This window comes from Acipenser ruthenus, chromosome 22, assembly GCF_902713425.1.
Source record: "Acipenser ruthenus chromosome 22, fAciRut3.2 maternal haplotype, whole genome shotgun sequence".
Taxonomy (NCBI): domain Eukaryota; kingdom Metazoa; phylum Chordata; class Actinopteri; order Acipenseriformes; family Acipenseridae; genus Acipenser; species Acipenser ruthenus.
Window position 1 is genome coordinate 2,351,416 of NC_081210.1, and position 19,283 is coordinate 2,370,698.

Genomic DNA, 19,283 nt, shown 5'->3' on the forward strand with positions numbered 1-19,283 from the left:
TTAAGAAAGATCATCAATTGCCAGCATTTTTTCATACATCATTCTCTGTTGGGATAGGTCTTTTTTTTTGGCTGTTCTGGATATTTCTGTCCCAACATTAGGTGGTGTGGTTTAATATGAAAAGCAAACGACAAGGACTAAGGAGAGCAGGAGATAGACAAATCTGAAGTAATTTCAGCCACCTAAAACCTAATAACTAATTTTACTATCCATGCAGAACTCCACTGGAAATTACCTGACGTTCAATTCCTTAAATTACGGTGGCTCATTAAGCACACAGGAAAACACATGAATAGAAATGATACATCAACATCACGGGATGAATACTCTCAGGAACTGAGCCAGCGCAATAAATAAACCACTGAATAGAAAAACTTTTTCAAATATAAAAAGGCATTTTAACAGTACACGAAAGACAACCGTCTCCTTGAGGTCATTTATTTAACCATACAGAGGCAACACATATTTATAAAATAATACACTTCTTGCTTCATATATTCAATGGAAGCTGCTGGAGACAGGCCTAATAAAGGAGTTGCCAGCCATCCATCTATTTGTGGTAGCTTGTCTTGCACACATTGGTATTCTCCAGCAGTACAAGGTTTTGAAGTGATCCTCAACGCGTCCCTTTGCTTGCTGTGGATTCTTCCTCCCCATCCTCTTCTTCCTCAGGTTTCAATGGAATTCTGTATTTGTCCCAGGGGTGCGGAGACTCCTCAGCAGCCATGGAGTTCAACCAGCTATGGTAGTAACCACGGAAACCGTCAATCTTCTCCAGGTAGGTGTTTTTTGACTTGTACTGAAAATGGGACAATGAAAGTTATTATATATATAAAAAGTGCAGAGTGTTGTAAAAGATGCACACAAGAACAATCAAATGTGTCCAATGCTCTTAAGCAGAGGGAACACAAATCCACTTTTTCAGGAACAGTGGCTTGGTGTGCCATGAAGTGATCTAGTCTCCTGAAACCAAGTTCAAGCCACACAGTGGCTTAGTTTTCCCTCAGCTCTAGTCTTGTGCCAAGTTTGAAATAACGAGTGCCCGAGACTGCCTTTAGGACTGTCTCCTCCCAACTCTGTGGCACCTACCCTGTCAAATTTGGCTGGGTACTGAGCAGCGAACTCCAGCTGCCGGATGATAACCTCGTTGGGAGGGACCTGGCAGCTCTGCATGTACCTCAGGATCTCGGTGAGGTACACATAGTCCAGTCGTTTCATGGCACTGTTAATCAGGGCGCTGTAAACGTGGGCATTGGGGGTCACTCCTGACATCTTCATTGAGGAGAGGACAATGTGAGATGGAGAAAGGGAAATGTAAATAAAGAAATGGTTAATGTCTTCAACACAGTGAATGAAAAAACTTATTGGAAGAAATCAGTGAACAGCACCCATCAACCTTGGGTACTTGACTGTTCTAGAAGTTGTCACAAATATATATTCTTCTCTACTTTGTGTAAGGCTTACCAAGTAGAATTATATTTACAAAACAGAACTATCCACAAGTAAGACAGTAAGCAGACATGGTTCAATTGTAATATACCTTGATGGATTATTACATGTTACTGCTGGCTGCCCATGACTGTGGATTCTTCCCTACCTTCATGTCAGAGAGAAGCTGCAGCCCATCCTTCTTTCTCCTGCAGGCTATTGCCAGGTTACAAAACGTGGGCAGGTTGGGTGCCAGACCTCTGTCAACCAGAATGGGCAACAGGGCCTAAAGCAACAAGGGGCAAAACTGTGATTACCACTAGAAGACACAGCAAACTTTATTTCTCCTGTAGGCTGTAGGGTTTTCAGAACAATTACAAGATTTGACATTCAGACTGTAGTAAGTGGGTAAATATTCAATTCCTCAGATTTACTCGTGCCACAATCCATTTTTTTTTACCATTACTTAGACAATCCTTTCATTAGTTAAAGACGGCCAAGCAAGTCTGAATGGTCAATGGTGTTGCACAAGCTTACTATAAAAATGGCAATACAAAACAGGAAACCATAAATACAAGGCAAACACTGGGGTATAGTTAGCACTCACATATCCGACCCTATAAAACTTCAGTGACGGTTAAACGAGTGTGATGCATATCTGATTACTTCATTCTGGCCTGTTCCAACCCTTGTCCGTTTTTTCAGGGAACACAAAAAAGATACAACGTCAAAAACGCATAGCTGAAAGGACTGGGTTTTAAAATAAGTCAGCTTCCATTTAGATGTACTGTAGTTGGTTTTATTGGTACAGTACTATATTTTCAACATAAGTAGTATTTTAATTCAGAACAATATGATTCTGAAAATATCACTTGCCAAAAGAGACGACTGTGGACATGGACTGTAATACAGAACATGCTTTTAAATCCGGTACGTATTGTAGCAGTCTGTAAAATTTCCAATTAAAAAAAAAAAAAAAAAACTGTGATGGATAAACAAGTACATTGTAACATTGACGAGATGGGCTTTGTATCAGAAAACTGGTGACGGAGTTGGAAATTGCGTGTGACGGATAAGTGCATTCATTTGTTACATATATATATATAATGGGGATTGATTTTATTCTTAATACAAGGGCGGTAAAACACGACCGACGTGTATCTGGGTAACTGTGTAAGACTGCCTACCTTAGCTCCTTCAAGGTCGCCCAGTTTGCTTCGTTTTCTGACCAGCGTGTTGAAGAAGGAGATATCAGGTTTTATCTTGTGCTCCTCAAGCACAGACAACAGGCTGGATTCCGACTGGCTTTTGGGTTCAACTACTTCTGCCAATAGAGTCAGAGTTTTAATGTCAGGGGCCACCCCGCTCTCCTGCATCTTGGCTAGGAATCCGTCCATGTTCCCCATCAAGCCAAGCCTGTCGGAGGGGGTGACCACCGTACCCAAGGAAACCACATGGGGGTTATTAATGTGCAGATCAAGAAGGTTTGGAGGTTTCACACCGACACCAGCTACTAGGTTTGAACCCGATTCCACTGGTACAATGTGGCTCACAGGCACCAGGGCTGAAGACACTTCTTGCTCCTTCAGATTCTTCTCTGCTTTTCTGTTTAACGTCATGGACTTCAATGTCTTGCCCAAAGTTTCTTTCTTTAATTCAGTTACGCCCGGCCCTGCAGGAGCATCCACAAAGATCTGCTGCTCCAGAGCTTCAACGTCGATAGTTCTCTCGCTCGTCCTCTCCTTTCGACCTCTGAGCTTCTGACCTGCCCTCGTGACTTTGGGGGTGACCTCCTCTTCGCTCTGCAGCAGCAAACGGGAGGCCAGTGAGGAGTCACCTATCCCACAATCCCGAGCAGCGCGGAGCAGCAGGTTGTAGCTGTGAGCATCAGGCTCTCGTCCGAGCTTCAACATCTGACGCCAGATCTGTTCAAAAAGAAAGAAAGATCTAAACCAACCCTTACATGGGACGGGGCTGCCTTATGTCCCAATACTTTGAGCATTGTGTACAGGTGTTTACAGGTCTTGTTTTAACTCAAATTCCCTCCCACGCTGAGGTGCTTAACTTACCTGCAAGGCGAACCTGAACCCATGTTCCTTATCCTTTATACAGCCAATCAGAAGGAAGTTAAAGGTCTCCTGTGTGATCACATGACCCTTCTCCACCATTTCCTGAAAGATACAAGAACATGTGACTTATTATGCAGAAGACATAGGGTGTTTGTATACAGGTCTCAGAGAATTCACTGCAGAATACTTTTGTAGTACAGGTAAGATAACTCAGTTAAACAACTAGGAACAAACAAAAACAACAAAACCCATCCCATCTAACCTTGAGCACATGGAAGCAGGCCCTGAGATCGGAGCACAGCGCGTGGGTTTTGAGCAGGGCGTGGTACGTGATGAGATTCAGCTGGATGTTCTTGGCTTTGAGCTCCTGCTGCAGCCTCAGAGCGTGCTCCAGCCCACTGTCCTTCCAGGGGCATTCCGCGCAGGCGTTGAACAGGGCCGTGTAGGTGGCGTCCGTGGGCACCAGGCCACGCTTCTTCATCTGCAGAGAGGGAAATAAGAAGGCTGTTTATAATAGTGCACTAGACCATGGAAAAAGTATAATTACACAACACAATATTATTCTGCAGCACAACCGAGATATAAAAACAGATTCCAAAGCTGTAACGATCACTAGCAGAGACCTAATACGGTGGTAAAGCTTGCAACTGAAAGTCTTCTAGTACCCCGACCACCCATAAATATGGACAGAGCACACCAGATGTTAAATGTCAGTTAATATATCCTGTTTTAAAACACTGCATTATATTGAAAGTCCTTGCCAGGCCTCCTATAACAAAACGTCTTTATTTGGACTTGGATATCAGTGTGTGACGGAATTTGCTCTCACGTTATTGTAAAGTTTGAAAGCCTTCTTGATGTATCCCACCCGGCCACAGCCCCCGATCAGCACTGTGTAATTGAACTCCTCCGGCTGCAGACGCTCCACCTTCAGCATCTGAGACTGAAACATGTCCAGGGCCTCCGCAAGCTGGGGGGAAGAAAGAAATAGGAGGCCGTCATCACCCTCAAAAACATTCACGCATTAAAGGCTGGGTCATAAATGACACAGTGCGGCAAAACGCTCAGTGCCACCCCCTGGCCAAACATTGTAATTGCGGTTTCTTTTTTTTAATAAATTTAGTCGTTGCCAATTATTTTTATTATTATTATTTATTTCTTAAAGACGCCCTTATCCAGGGCGACTTACAATTGTTACAAGATATCACATTATTTTTACATACAATTACCCATTTATACAGTTGGGTTTTTACTGGAGCAATCTAGGTAAAGTACCTTGCTCAAGGGTACAGCAGCAGTGTCCCCCCTCCTGGGATTGAACCCACGACCCTCTGGTCAAGAGTCCAGAGCCCTAACCACTACTCCACACTTATTTTCTCCCAATTTGGAATGGCCAATTATTTATTACGGTCGGCTCACCGCTACCACCCCTGCGCTGACTCGGGAGGGCGAAGACGAACACACGCTGTCCTCCGAAGCGTGTGCCGTCAAGCCGACCGCTTTTTTCACACTGCAGACTCACCATGCAGCCCCCCAAGAGCTACAGCGTCGGAGGACAACGCAGCTCTCGGGCAGCTACAGGCAAGCCCGCAGGCGCCCGGCCAGACTACAGGGGTCGCTGGTGCGCGGTGAGCCGAGGACACCCTGGCCGACCTAACCCTCCCTCCCCCCGGGCGACGCTCGGCCAATTGTGCGCCGCCCCTTGGAAGCTCCCGTCCTCGATCGGCAAAGGAATAGCCTGGATTCGAACTCGCAACTTGCAGGCTATAGAGCGCATCCTGCACTCACGTGGAGCGCCTTTACTGGATGCGCCACTCGGGAGCCCGCATTGCGGTTTCTTTTAATGTGTAATGTACATAACCGTACATTAACATACAATACCAACTGGTGGCAATGGTAATGGCCTTAAAGGGAATGAAAAACACATTAGAATGAAGCTTTTCTTGTGATATCTAGTCCAGGCAGTTTGTGAGGTATAGTTTCTAGAGCGGCAGCTGATTCACTTTACCTTGTCCCCTTTAATCAGCTTCTTGCACTGCAGGAAGTACCAGTAGGCTGTGTTCTTCTGCACTGCTCTGGGCTTCACCTCGGGCTCTTCTTCAGCATCTTCAGGGTCTCTGAACTGCAAGCTCTGCAGCTCCGGGGAAGTTTTACGGAAAACCTTCCGGGATGAATAGGATTTGGCATGAGTTCCAAAATCTTCTAACCCCTGATTATCTTGTTCCCGTTCCTCATTGGACTTGGCGTCCAAGGGGCTCTGTGCTGATCGTGATCTGCTATTCCTAGATGCAGTGCAGTCGGGATGCTGCAGTGTCAATGACACACTGAGAGTCCTGCATTGTGAAGACAGCAGTGACCCCAGTCGCAGTGCTCTTAGGTGAGGAGCAATACTTCCAACATCCTTGCAAGCTGAACTACTCCAGGTCAGGGATGGGCTCTGGTACTGTAAGGAATAACACTGTCCCAGACTATAATGCCTTCTGAGATGCCTAAGAGTTGATATCCTGAACATGCTGGGGTTTTAAGGAGTGCTTCACCACCTGGTTAAAATAAAATAAATACAAGTTTTAAAAATGTGAGTTGACATTGCTATACCGCAATTAAATTAAGTGTTGTATTCGTTAATTCATAAAAAAATCTCCTGATGACTACAGACTAACCTACCTTTAATATTATTTCCTGCTATTACAGCTTTTTTTTTTGTCTTTTAAGTATATCATCAAACCTACCGATTTAAATCTCCAGACTAAAAAACTATACTATACAATATTCCATCACTTTTAAAAACAACGTCACAATTCAATGAATGCTTAAACTGAGTCGCCATCACCAGATATATTTAACAAAAGCACAGCCACAGACATAGTGGGATTGTAATAAATATACTTAGACACATACAAATAACTTTCGTTCAGAATAAAAATTAAGCATCGCTCACACTCACAGCATCGATTTTGGGCACCAAGGTCACAAGACCGGTCCACAGAACCACGATCCATATACAATGCCCATCTATTTAATGTATATAGTCACACATCTTAACATGTAATTTGATCTGTTCCTATCATAATACAAATAAGCGACAGTTACACTCACCTTTCATAACGCCTGATATATTACAGTCAAAGTCATTTACCAAAGTATGTCGAATCTATGTCACGGTTTCTGTGTAAGGTGTTTACAAGGTAACTGGAGTTAGTACTGTACATCCAGCACCGACCTCACATGTGCGCACTCTCGCCAGTGCCCTCTAGCGCAGCCCCGTCAGGTTTACTAATCGAAAGACGAGTGCTCGATGATAATTGACTCACTTTCTATGAATGATACTGTGTTTGTTATTTTTTACCCTGATAAAATCCATGATTTATAATTTCATTTAGAGGGTACTTTTAAAAATATGAATATTATAAACAGGCACACTGTCTGCGTTGCTGTGAGATTCATTTCAACGCCGATCAGTTCCGTTCAATATTGTAACCTGTGCCTTTAAGTGCGGGTGATGCGGGGATTGATTAGTCTTCCCCAGGGGTGAAAGTTTAGAGTTCAGACGTCCAGCGAACTGTGGTGTCTCATCGAGATCTGTACCGGAGTAGAAAGGAGAGAGTTTTGTTTTGCTAAGTATTTTTTTACGGTTTTATTTGATTTTTAAGTTTTCTTTCTAAGTTGCGCGCCCTGTGGCATAGAGCGAAGATGCAGGACCTGCTTGCTACTGTTGATCATATTAAATTCGATCTGGAGATTGCTGTGGAGCAGCAGCTGGGAGCACAGCCCCTGCCGTTTCCTGGCATGGACAGTGAGTTAAATAAAATAAAATAAAAAACAACAGCACACGGCTCAGCAAACTGCACATACGACAGATCTACAAGAATACTGCAACGATAGTATTCAAACGAGTACAGTACGCGCCCAAACACAGCTGAACACTATAACATATTTAATAAGCTTGTGTAGTTTGTGGGGATGCACCCACGTAAATCCTATTGAAAACGAAGTCTGCACCGAGGTTTCACAAATCTGGAATTGCTTAAAATGATAAGTGGGTGTTCAGTTTCAACAAACAAGCTCTGAACGGAGGTAACTAGTCCAGTTTTGGTACCACTGCATATACTGTAGAAATAGGAATGCATTAGTTAACATTAGAGCTTGAAAAAAAAAAAAACATTAACATACTTAGTGCTGAAAAACTTTGTCGAATTTATATTAAACACGTATCAAATCTATTGTTTATAAATACGTTATTATATATGATTTTATTTTTCAGTATTTTATTGTACAGTACTTGTTTCTCCCTCATGTAATTTATCATTTGTTTCTTCAGAATCTGGGGCCGCTGTGTGTGAATTCTTCCTGAAAGCAGCGTGTATAAAAGGTACCTTTTACCTTTGAGTAACATGCCCCCAAAAAAGGACTTTGTAATACAGGGAAAGTGCCAGCTAGAAATATGTTCTGATCTGTCATTATGCTGTGTGGTTCACCAGCGCAATATAGGCCACCTGTTACCAGTTAACAATCTAATCAGTCTGTTTTTATTGAGCAGTGATATTGTTAGATGTAAGATTCTATGTACTATGTCCATGCATTTGCTATTTTCATTAAATTCTATTATAAAACTACCAGTCATAAGATCTGTATCAATAGTGATAGAAATGAGTAACATTCTTTTGTCAAGCATTTTGACTTCTGTGGCTTATAGGTTGAAACGTTTGACAGATAATTAGCCCAGTTGCTGTTAATATGTCTTCGTATTTATTATACAATGAGGATTATTGTGTTGTTTTTGTAAATAGTGGATGTAGGTTATACTCTGTATAAATGAGGATTTGCTGTTTTTCTATGGTTTCGTTTTTCTGCTAACTCTGCCCCCTCTTGTCCCGGTTGTTTGAAGGAGGCATGTGTCCGTTCCGACACATCAGTGGAGAGAAGACGGTGGTGTGTAAGCACTGGCTGAGGGGGCTGTGTAAGAAAGGAGACCAGTGCGAGTTTCTACATGAGTATGATATGACCAAGATGCCAGAGTGTTACTTCTACTCCAAGTTTGGTAAGTCTGCCTCCTATGGTTCAGCACTCTTAGCCAGCAGTATCCCACCTGCATAGCTTAGGTACAGAGGAAGAAGTACTGCAGATTCGTGCTTGCAACCACAATTGAGTTTGGTAAGGTTTCTCTATGTGCAGAGAAGGAAATCCCATTGCATAGCAGTTTGATCCATTCCTAGTTTTACTGGGAGTTTAACAAGAGACACCAAAGGTGGTTACCTATACACTGGCCCAAATTGAGCTTGTAATAAAACCTGGAATGGGTGAAACTGCTATGCTAGTCGAATTCGCTCTTAATTGTAATTATTTACTGTATTCTTTATTTCTCATTGATTTTGATCTTGTTTTCTACTGGTGTTACTGTACTTTGTAACTGCTCTTGTCTGTAATGTGATATTTTGCAATGTGATACTTTCTATTGTGATATTTTGTAACAACTGTAAGTTGTCCTGGCTAAGGGCTTCTACTAATAAATAAATAAATAAATAAATAAATAAATAAATAATAATGATGCAATAGGAGTCTTATTTCCATCCCTGACATGACCTGCATGTTACTGTGTTTAGACTAACCGCTTCCTCCATTACTGGCCATTGCAGCTCTTTCATAGTTGATTGCTTAATACACCTGGCCAGGGATGACCTTGATCCATGTAATGTCTCAGAGCTGTGCAGTGCATCACTCAGCTGGATGTTAAAGCCCTTCATTGTGTTGTTCTGGTTTTCATAGGAGAGTGCAGTAATAAGGAGTGTCCATTCTTGCACATTGACCCCGAGTCAAAAATCAAAGACTGCCCGTGGTACGACCGAGGATTCTGTAAACATGGTATGAGTCTGGTTACTTGCCAGTGTTTTGTTTAAAATCCTAGTATCATCCATAATTATGAAACATACGTTGTAATCTATTGTATGTAGAAATATTACGAAATGTAGTTTCAGAATTAACTGCATTTTTCATATACACAAAATATCCCGGTTTGAGTATCAAGTTCCATTGTGGTATGGATGTACTGCCTTGACGAGCAGTTAAGTTGCTCAGCAGTAATTGTGCTTCTGCCTATAGAAGGCTCTGCTCTGATCGTGGTGTTGCTGTGATTGGAACCCCCCAGGTCCCCTGTGCAGACACAGGCACTCTCGAAGATATATCTGCGTCAATTACCTGGTCGGGTTCTGTCCTGAAGGGACCTCCTGTAAACATGTGCAGTAAGTACAACATTTTGTAACATGTACAGCAAAACTGAATACAAATTCTAGTTAACTAGCTAAAGCTAAGCAGATTTATAGTTAGCAAAAACGATAACGGTGTGTAAATATGCCCCTCATCTTCTGTCTAGTCCTCGCTTTGAGTTGCCAATGGGAACAACGGAACAACCGCCGTTACCTCAGCAACCGGCGATGCAGCAGAAATCGCGGAACCTTCCGAATGTAAGTAGAACTTTCTCAAGGAATTGCCTGGTGTGATCCTGGCTTTCAAGCATTTGGGAGTGAAGCAGGACTAAAGTTGAGTAATTACCTGCAAATCTCCTTGAATCTGTATTCGTGGATACTTTCTTTTAGTTTCAGCAGCAAAACGTTACTCCAATGATTCAGAGGTCATCGTCCTCCCTTATTCAGCTCACAAGCACCAATGCCACCTCCAACCAACAGAGGGTGCCGCAGGGGTTTGGAGCCATGCAATACCATGGCAACAGCACAGGAAGCAGAGGGCCCAGGCCCCTGGAGCAGGTCACCTGTTACAAGGTAAGCACAGTCTACACACAGATCATGTGTGCTCCCTTGTGGTGGACTGGCTTAGTGCAGCGTGTCAAAGTACTGTACTATAAATAACTATTTGTCTACACATCCATAATACATTTTTGGTTCCATTACCCCTGGATTCGTTCTAACACTGTTTTTTCATCCCTGTACAGTGCGGTGAGAAGGGGCACTATGCAAACCGATGTACCAAAGGACACCTGGCATTCCTGAGTGGGCAGTAATTAGTCCTCGCTGGCCTGTGGAACCTGAACTCTGGAAACAGTTACTGGAGCGCAACATGCTGCCCAGAAACAGTTTCTACATCAATCCCATTTTCAGGGGACCCCTTTTTATTTCAAAGAGGCAGTGAACCCTTTTTAGTTTCTTGTGTCTGTCCCTGTGATTAGTTCACAGTCAAACCGTTTTGTCACTTACAAGTTGCCCCCTTTGAAAAATACCAGCTGCCTGCAGGTAGAGAACAGTAGCGGACTGTCAGGACTCTTGCTTTTTAGTTTGTAATGGTGGTGGTTGATGCAGAGTTAGTCTGAAGTCTATTAGTGGTTGTTAAGAGAATGCAGGCATGAGTACGCCAGCCTGATTCACTTCCATTGCTATGCATCTAGCACACTGCATGTATGGAGTAGTGTGGAAGCATTCTTTCAAGACTTAGGGTGACAATAAGGATAACAGGCAGTGTCTTACTATTTACTGGGATTTTTCTTAAAGGCTTTGCTTGGTATTTTATTACATTGTTGCAACCCCTGGGGCATCCAACCTAGAATCGCATGCAATACGTCAATCTAAAAAAAAAACAACACTTTTTTATGCTTTTTTACTTTAGTTATTTTTCAAGACATGTGCTTCTTTTCTGTTCTGGTAATTTACTGTGTATGTTAAAGTAAAGCTAACCCACTAGCCACAAGGCAGGCAAGCAAAACCACAGCCCAGGAAGTACTTGCAGAATAACAGAATCGTATGGCTGCCATCTGCTCCATGTCAATTTTATTTGTATTAGTTTTCTTCATCTATTTTGGTATAGCGTCCAGTGCCACCAGTAACTCTAGTTTTTGACTGGGATTTTAACTTGGCACACAGTGCTGCCTAGTGGGCAAATGTAGTTATAGCCAGGATCCTCAAGTAAATGTGTTCTGCACTCCCTTGCTGCTCAGCCATTGGTTATTGTCTCAGCTTGTGGAAAAGACAAGCTGGTTTGTATTGGGGTCATAAACAAGGAGTGTGAACGCAGGTGCATTTCAGTAACTATCTCAGCTACTTTTCTTGTATTCTCATTAATGATTGATACTACTGAAAAAGGTAACAAAAGATGTGCAGGAAAATAATGTAATAGAATACATGTTACTGCCTGCTTTTCTATATTAACTGTTTTTTTAATTGGCATCAGATTATTGCTTTTTGTTTTTACTGTGTTTTCTCCAATGCCAGAGCATGATCTCTTCATTTGTATTCAGTTTAATACAGTAGCCTGTGTTTCTGAGTGCCAGTTGTAGGTTTGTTTGGTCATACTAAGCCTAGGCTGATTCGGTCAATCTTAAGGAATGGGTCTTGTAACGTAAGAGCTCCAGTGTTAAAGCACTTGGTCCTTTGACTGTAAGGTTATCTGGAGACTGGGATTCCCTGTGAGCCAATACAGCATCTTGGACAACATGCTTCATGATTCATGAGCCAATGTAAGTTAGCTCAAAATGAGCAATAGGAAGTACTGCTCATGTCCCCCGCAATGAGCCAAGTCATATTGTTCATGTATTTGTAGATATAAAGATTAATACATTCCATGAGCTCTGTAAATGGTGTACCTGAGAGGTTTACATGTTAGCCGAGACCAAACAGCGTCAAACTCCTTTGCCAGAGCCGAGAGGGCCGTTCAAACTTGCAGGCAGAGTTACTGGCAAACCCAAACGTGGACTGATGAAATGTTTGTTCTTTTCATGTTTTTTTAATTAAAGAATATTGTTCCAAAATGAGTTCTGTATTCATGTTCGTTGTTAAAATAACCTGCCACCCATTGTGTTCTTTGTGCCTTATGTGATTAAAAAAAATGTAATTGACAAAAATACATTTGACTGTAATAGCAATTTACAATTATTTTAATGCCACTCATATTAGCAAAACTTTTGTGTTAAAACAGTAACCTAAGATATCCATTTTATGTCATCTACAAGTAATTTTTTCAACAGTGCTAGCTTGTGCCAGTGGTTCCATAATCTGAACAATATAGATCTGATTCCAATCCATTAGTTCCATTATTACAGATGCATTTAAGAACCATGGTGTCTTAGTTTTATAACTACCATTCGGATGTATTCTAATCAGAAAATACAGAACCACAAAGCACACGCTGGTGCCTCTCCCATTTTATAAACGCAATTGTTCAGTGGATTATGTTTCTAAAGTACATGCAACAGATGCACAATATGCATCACCTTGCTTATTAATGCATTTCAGTTTTGTAAACACACACACAGCACATTCAACGATATACTTTATTTTTCCTCATACACCATGACACTACAGAACACTAACAAGGTAAGGTGTTTACGCTGCTGTAGCCTAGTTGAAATCCAGTGCTTTAGTGGTACTTCCTCCAGCGGTCATGTTCTATAAATGGGAAAAAGGAAAAGGCAGTAGCTTGAAATTAAACAATATTTGCAGTAGGTAAGATACAGTTGGAAGGTATCAATGTGCATTCTTGATCTGAAAATTTACATTGGATATAAGGTTTGCTTGTATGCTATGTATTTACTGTAAAACATTTTTTTTAATTTAGTGCAGGTGGTAAGAACCCTTCTTTATATGAATGTCACATTATGTAGAACAGAGTTCATAGAAAAGAAGAGCAGCTTACTGATATGGTCATACTCCCAGATGTAGCTCAAGACAACGTAACCTGTGAGCAGCATGGCAACACCACCGATACCCCCCCTCTTCACATTGATGTACTTGTTGTAGAATCTGTCATGTCCTGCAGTTGCAGAAATAAAAACAAACAAGAACTAGCGGTGAAAATTAGGCAACAAGCAAGTTAATTGTTTTACCAAAAATAGAAAATGACAAACATAAAAGCCACAACCTCCAACAAGGAATTCTGCCAGGTACATATTTAACAAATAAACCTACAAGAACCTAACTCAAGTGCACCCAATGCTTTACCTCTGCGTACTGCAGACAGGATTCCATTGGGAGTGAAGTCCCGAGTAGCAGCCCAATTTGGGAGCTCTCCCAGTTTCACATCCATGAGCCTCCTCTGTGCAATGGGCACTGCAAGGAAAAATGAGGTTAGTTCGAGGGCGGAAGGGCATTAAGAATCCCTACAGTAGTTCAAACAATTAACAGCTGTGTGATAAATTCGTATTCTGTTGGAAGACCAAATGTGTTTTTCTTAGCTCAGTTTGTTTACTATTAAACAAAACAAAAAAGTATCAAAACATTCATATGATATTACAATTTACCGGTGTGAGATCCGAGGTATAAGGCTGAAACTTTGCTGAAAACGTACAGCAACTATTTTTGAAAAGCCGTTATTATATTCTCTATTCGAAAAAGCCTACGGCAATTTTAATACACTGCATTGCAGAACACACGGGTTTTCTGGACAATAATACTCTGGTGAGTGAGAAGTATGTATTCTCTTTGCAAATAATAATGCACAAGCATAACTGACCTAACTATAAACTTGTACAGTGGTAACTGGATTGCTCTTACTGCGTTCAAAATAATGCATTAAAGGCAACTTCTTACTACAAAGACAGCTGCAGCTACACACAGATAAATTAGGAAGGGGTCCTACGATTAAAAAATAACATGTATCTACAACCGCCAATTTTAAATCTTTACTTTGATATACTGTACATCGTTTCCCGAGGCTTTTTATAATCTCGAATGACGAAAAGACCTTGACTTGACTCCTGAAGAACGATGAGTCCCAATCGGCCTCCATGCCTAGTTTTTAAAATAAATACCTGTGCTCATATCTGCTTCTTAAAACAAAACTCACACAACAAAAAGATATATATCCCCTTGCTTTTCTACCAAAATAACAAATTAATTAAACCATTACCTGGTGCGTCAGCCATCTTGCTTGCAGTGTGTCATTAACGCCGAAGAGGCTCCTGGGAGTACGGGTAAAGGGAAATTCACAGCGAATTCTGGGAATGAGGTCAACGCAATCACGCCATAGAACAGAGTTTACACCATTGAAATAAGGACAAGTTGTATCTGGGGCTGTACTGTACTGTTGCGGTTGAGTTTTTCAATAAATAGTTCACATTTTGATCTTTAAAATTAAAACAGCTCACTTCCCATACATTTCTTAAATACATCATTAATAATGTTGCAAAAACATTCAATCATGAAACCAGTGGCTACCCTGATAAAAAAAAGGTGTACTGCAGAGTTGCTATGGAACAGCATGTATTAAATGCTTGTATAACCTCTAAAGCCTGCTGTTTTTCCCGGACGCCAATTACTCGCTGTTACGTCTCCTGCCCCACTGACTGGCATTGTAAAGATACCTGTCCTTTGTTTTCAGGACACCACAAAACATTGTGTGCATGGCCTGCTTTATATCCTCAATCCCCTCCATTCAGCATACTGTACACTATCCATATAACTCTGATGTCTAAAAAGATATTCCCCATGTCACACATACTGTATATGGATGATAATAAATAAGGGGATGAGGTTCAGTCGATGAGTATAGGATTCGTTTGCAATGAAGGCTTATTTTACAAAGTAACTCGTGTTTCAAGCTTCACTGAACAGGTAAAACTGTATACATCCAATGCAGTGCGCGGTCTGTGGCCTCACCATATTATAAACTTTTTTCTTTAAGAGAAACTTCCAGGTGTAACCACTAGAGGGAGACGACAAGTTCAAGACCGTTCAAGGTGTTAAAACCTGCAAGCAGTAACACAGTATAGCAGACCTTTTTCATAAAGCAATATTGTGCTAGAAGGATATGCACTGGGGTCCTATGCGTTTTTACTTGCATGTTCTTTCTTCATGAGAACTGCCCAGTATTACAAAAGAGCACTACTACAGAAACTCCATAGCCAAAAAACATATATATTATTTTCAGAAAAATTGCATTAGCACGTGCTTCAAAATAAGGCCCTACCTTTATTTTTCCCTGAGTACAGTTCTTCTAACTACAAACCTGCCAACTCACATTCGCCCCAAAACAACCCGTCAAATTCTCAATCTTCACCCCTTCCCCTGCCCAAAGTGAATACAATGGGAAGGTTTGTGGTCTTATGGTTTCAGCCAGGATCTGAAAACTGTTTTGTGACTGTGAGCAGTGAGAGGAAACTGACTAAAAAAAAACTTAACAGAATAATAGACGTTGCCAGGAAAGATATCTTTGCCCATCTGTTTCAATGGAGTACAGCAGTAAGAAATTAAAGCCATAAATCAACTTCAAATTCTCCAAAAGAGATTGAACTTTAAAAATAAAACTAGTAAAATTATTACATTTTAAAAAGTTTCTTAATGCACTATTACACTTACATAATGTGTCATTAATATAGCCCTTTTATATTGGAACACCTTAACTCCCCCTTTTGAAAATCAGCCCTTTTTTTTGGGGGAAATTAGTCCCGCTTCTATTTTTCCATTTTGTTTAGGCAATTGCATCATTTGTATGTCTGTGTTGTCCATTTGGTGTCATAAGCTCAGTAGTGTTCTTTGACCTCTGTACAGTTGCCAGTAGTATTATGTGTTTTTATAGATATTGACATTGCTGCTTTCAAACAGTGGAGGAATATAATACAAAAGTAAGTGAAAAAAACAGTATTGTAAAAAGCATGCTATATTTTGAATCTTATTTTTTAAGACCACGGAAAAAGTCTTTGAGATTCGAATCTCAAAATCTCCAAGTCCATTGTGTTTTGATTCTTGACTAGTTCCCTAACTGTTTCTCATCGCTCTGTTGCCATGACGGTGTCAATTTTGAGAAATGTAATTGTGCTGGAGCTATAGCAGCACTAATAACCACCCCTCAGGGGAACAGAGTTGAATTCCAGAAACTCAATTAACAGAAACTGGGAGGTTTTAATTTGCTAAAGCTAAATGGATTTTGTATATTCTGTCTTACCTATGACATCATAATTACAGCTAACGGTACACACCTTTTATGTGGTGAAACAAAAACATGATAACATGTGACGTGATGACATACATTTGAAAATGGCAAATTCATTTATGAGAAACCAAATCCTGATTTAATGTGTGGAATATCGTATTTGATGCTGAACAAAAGACAGCGATGGCTTACAATGCGATGTGTAGGCTTCATTTTAAGAGCAACATGGGTGATGTTTCATGCATCCTTACAATGCATATTCTTTTGAAATGTTACTGCACACCCTCACTGCTGTGTATACACTTGGATGTATTATTTATTCCAAGATAACCTGACAGACATCAATCATTTAGGCCATGCGAGGGGCCCTGTAAAAACAAGCTGACTTGTATGCATTAAATCTGTGATCTCTCTGTCAGTGATTTCAATGCACTCTCCCCTAGGCTTGCTTGACACACGTGTCGCATCTGTCGAAAAGCCTCCTGATGATGAGAACACAAGTCTTGTGGGAGCCTTTGGAGCCACTGATGGACAGGATTGCTAATGCCACTATAGGGCTATTACACTACAGTATGCACCTCACTCTGCCACATACCTGCCTGTAGATTTGAAATCAAGTGGGGTTTATATGTATGGTGTGGATGATGCTGGTGTCTCTAATGGCAATGTAAATCACATTGTAATGGCAATTGTGGTTGCATGTTGATTACATTGTAAATACACTGCAGGTGTTGATATAATGTAATTACAAAAGATGTTAGTGACTGCCTGAAGTTTTCGTTCTGTATGTATACATGCATTCTAACTACGCATGAAGCTCACAGCTGCTACCCATGCAGCCTGGAATAAATTACGATACAGGATCAGGATGATCCTATAACCAGAACAGAAAAAGCAATTTGGTCCTTGCTTTCTCTTTTAGAATGAGCCTTCCTCCCCTTCTTATCTTCCTTACTTAATCTCATTTTCAAGAGAACCCCCTCTCTGCCCATGCAATGGAATGGATTTGCAGGGGATCCAAGGTGATAGATCAGCCTCTCTCCTCCCAGAGACTAATAGTCCATTCTCAGACCTCAAACCTCAGACACCTGTCTACAGGAATCCTCTTCACATCTTGGAAATGACAATTCCCCCTGACTGTGAATTGGCTGGATATTGCATAGGGTCAGTATGTCAAAGTAAGATGAAAGCTGACTTGTTAATGGAACCTTCAGAGGAAAAAGAAATGGACTTGAAATTCTAATCCCTCTGACCTTTTACAGCTAACAATCAGGTTGTGCATTATAGGGGTAATGCATCTTTCCTCTCTATACAAATTGGATTTATTAACTCATAAGAGATCTTATTAGCACATATTAAGACATTCCTGGTGGCTCCAGTCTGTTACTCGCAGCGGCAAGGCTGTGGAAAATGGGCCTGTAATTTATTGTTCACCAGAGTGGACATCTGGGATAGGGCCCAGGGTATCAATCAGACGATATTACTGTGCCGTCATTTATATATTAAACAGCTTGGCATTCAGCCTGGAAGAGAAAGAAAGGCATCTCAGAATAACGGCTAAGACAGCAAATATATGAAGTGGTCAGGGATGCATGTTAGATATGTTGAAATGTTAGAATCACTCAGACAGAAGACACTGATGCACGCAGTTCGTATTCCAGATATTGGAGAAAATATTCAACTTTAATTTATTTATATTTGGGAGCTACTGGTGCTTTAAACATGTTAGGATTTCAATTTATTTCAGAAATACCTTAACATGCAGTAATGCAAAGCAGTATAATAGGTTTTTCTTCAAGCATTTCTTCATACAAATGTAATCACCATGTATCTTTAAATGACTGTTGAGAAATTTGTGCTATTGATTCATTTCTAAGACCTACAGTATTTAATTTTAAAAGCACTGCAATCAACAGAATAAAATGCAGACAATTTATTGCAAAGTACATATTTTTTTATTTAAGCAAGGAAACGTAAAGGAAATAAGCCATCACAAAGCAATGCATATTATAAACAATTAAATACAATATATGTGTTCTGGGTATGGTTTACATGCATAACCAAAATCCCAGAGCTGTGGTAAAAACCAGCCGAATATAATCTCATTACTTCTAATGACAAATTACATTGTGTGCTGTTCTGCTGTTGACTCTGCATTCCAAATCTACATTTGATTTGAGCTGAGCTACTGCTGTGCATTATTCAGCTCCAGTCATTATGGAAATTAATTTATACAGGGAAACACACTGTTCTGCTTTCAGGGGCGAGGGCTATCAATAAAGTCTGAACACCGTACTTTAGAAAATTATTTTTATTATGTAGAGCGAAGGGCGCTGTCAGGTTTAGAGCAACAACAACAACCAAGAAAAAAGGTTGGATGGCTTCCTTGGGATACAAACACAGATCAAGTATATTTGTGTTATGTAAATGATAAAATAGCTATCCTTGACAAACTGTACGTATAGATCCAGCAATTCTGGCCATCTAGTTATTGTGGGACACTGTTTAATTCAGAATGCAGACGTCCACATTGAAGTAAAGAGATGAATCTGACTCAGTACTGTTTTTGATGGTTTTTTATAAGTTGTACCTCACACTTTTGCACAGTGATTTATGTATGTGTTTCTTTGTAAGGAGATCACCAAGCAGATTAACTGCACAACATTACCAGTGCATAGCTAGATGTCTTCAGGCTGCACACTTTAGAAAGGAAACAGCCCAGGCTATTGGTACAAAAGGGAAACACAAATACATCAAACAGGGTTTGTTTATTTGTAATCAGTCGACTCAGTGTTCTGGAGATCCCTCCATAGAGATCGCTGTCAGAAATCGGAAGATCAATCTGGCTTCATGAAGACGTTTCGTTTTCTCTGCTTCCCTGCTTTAGAAAGTAAAGACCCTTGAACAAACAGAAAATAC

The 19,283-nt window shown here is 40.7% G+C and overlaps 3 protein-coding genes across 3 annotated transcripts; 1 reads left to right on the forward strand and 2 right to left on the reverse strand.

Moving 5' to 3' along the window:
• Positions 1–417: 417 nt before the first annotated feature.
• ptcd1 (pentatricopeptide repeat domain 1) lies at positions 418–6,889 on the reverse strand. The gene is made up of 9 exons (XM_034052877.3): positions 6,594–6,889; positions 5,506–6,037; positions 4,327–4,467; positions 3,760–3,978; positions 3,498–3,599; positions 2,616–3,353; positions 1,598–1,714; positions 1,090–1,272; positions 418–799 (listed from the first exon to the last, which is right to left on the reverse strand). The coding sequence occupies exons 2-9, from the start codon at positions 6,007–6,009 to the stop codon at positions 617–619; spliced, it is 2,187 nt and encodes a 728-aa protein (XP_033908768.2). The 5' UTR covers positions 6,010–6,037; positions 6,594–6,889; the 3' UTR covers positions 418–616.
• Positions 6,890–7,019: 130 nt separating this feature from the next.
• On the forward strand, positions 7,020–12,339 carry LOC117431665 (cleavage and polyadenylation specificity factor subunit 4-like). The gene is made up of 8 exons (XM_034052878.3): positions 7,020–7,290; positions 7,816–7,866; positions 8,383–8,535; positions 9,261–9,356; positions 9,640–9,733; positions 9,865–9,955; positions 10,088–10,270; positions 10,441–12,339. Exons 1-8 carry the CDS (start codon positions 7,188–7,190, stop codon positions 10,507–10,509), a joined length of 840 nt encoding a protein of 279 aa, XP_033908769.1. The 5' UTR covers positions 7,020–7,187; the 3' UTR covers positions 10,510–12,339.
• A 415-nt stretch (positions 12,340–12,754) lies between these two features.
• On the reverse strand, positions 12,755–14,475 carry LOC117431666 (ATP synthase subunit f, mitochondrial-like). The gene is made up of 4 exons (XM_034052881.3): positions 14,343–14,475; positions 13,436–13,543; positions 13,131–13,247; positions 12,755–12,883 (listed from the first exon to the last, which is right to left on the reverse strand). The coding sequence occupies exons 1-4, from the start codon at positions 14,356–14,358 to the stop codon at positions 12,855–12,857; spliced, it is 270 nt and encodes an 89-aa protein (XP_033908772.1). The 5' UTR covers positions 14,359–14,475; the 3' UTR covers positions 12,755–12,854.
• Between the last annotated feature and the right edge of the window lie 4,808 nt (positions 14,476–19,283).

Coding starts and splice junctions, on each gene's coding strand:
- ptcd1 (XM_034052877.3), bottom strand. CDS start 6,009: ATGTTCAGGATATCAACTCTTAGGCATCTCAGAAGGCATTATAGTCTG. Junction 4,468..5,505: donor AGCTGATTAAAGGGGACAAG/GTAAAGTGAATC, acceptor TCTTCCCCCCAG/CTTGCGGAGGCCCTGGACAT. Junction 800..1,089: donor ACCCAGCCAAATTTGACAGG/GTAGGTGCCACA, acceptor TCCCATTTTCAG/TACAAGTCAAAAAACACCTA.
- LOC117431665 (XM_034052878.3), top strand. CDS start 7,188: ATGCAGGACCTGCTTGCTACTGTTGATCATATTAAATTCGATCTGGAG. Junction 9,357..9,639: donor CCGAGGATTCTGTAAACATG/GTATGAGTCTGG, acceptor GGAACCCCCCAG/GTCCCCTGTGCAGACACAGG. Junction 10,271..10,440: donor AGCAGGTCACCTGTTACAAG/GTAAGCACAGTC, acceptor ATCCCTGTACAG/TGCGGTGAGAAGGGGCACTA.
- LOC117431666 (XM_034052881.3), bottom strand. Junction 13,248..13,435: donor CCTGTCTGCAGTACGCAGAG/GTAAAGCATTGG, acceptor CTGCAACTGCAG/GACATGACAGATTCTACAAC. Junction 12,884..13,130: donor CTGGGAGTATGACCATATCA/GTAAGCTGCTCT, acceptor TCCCATTTATAG/AACATGACCGCTGGAGGAAG.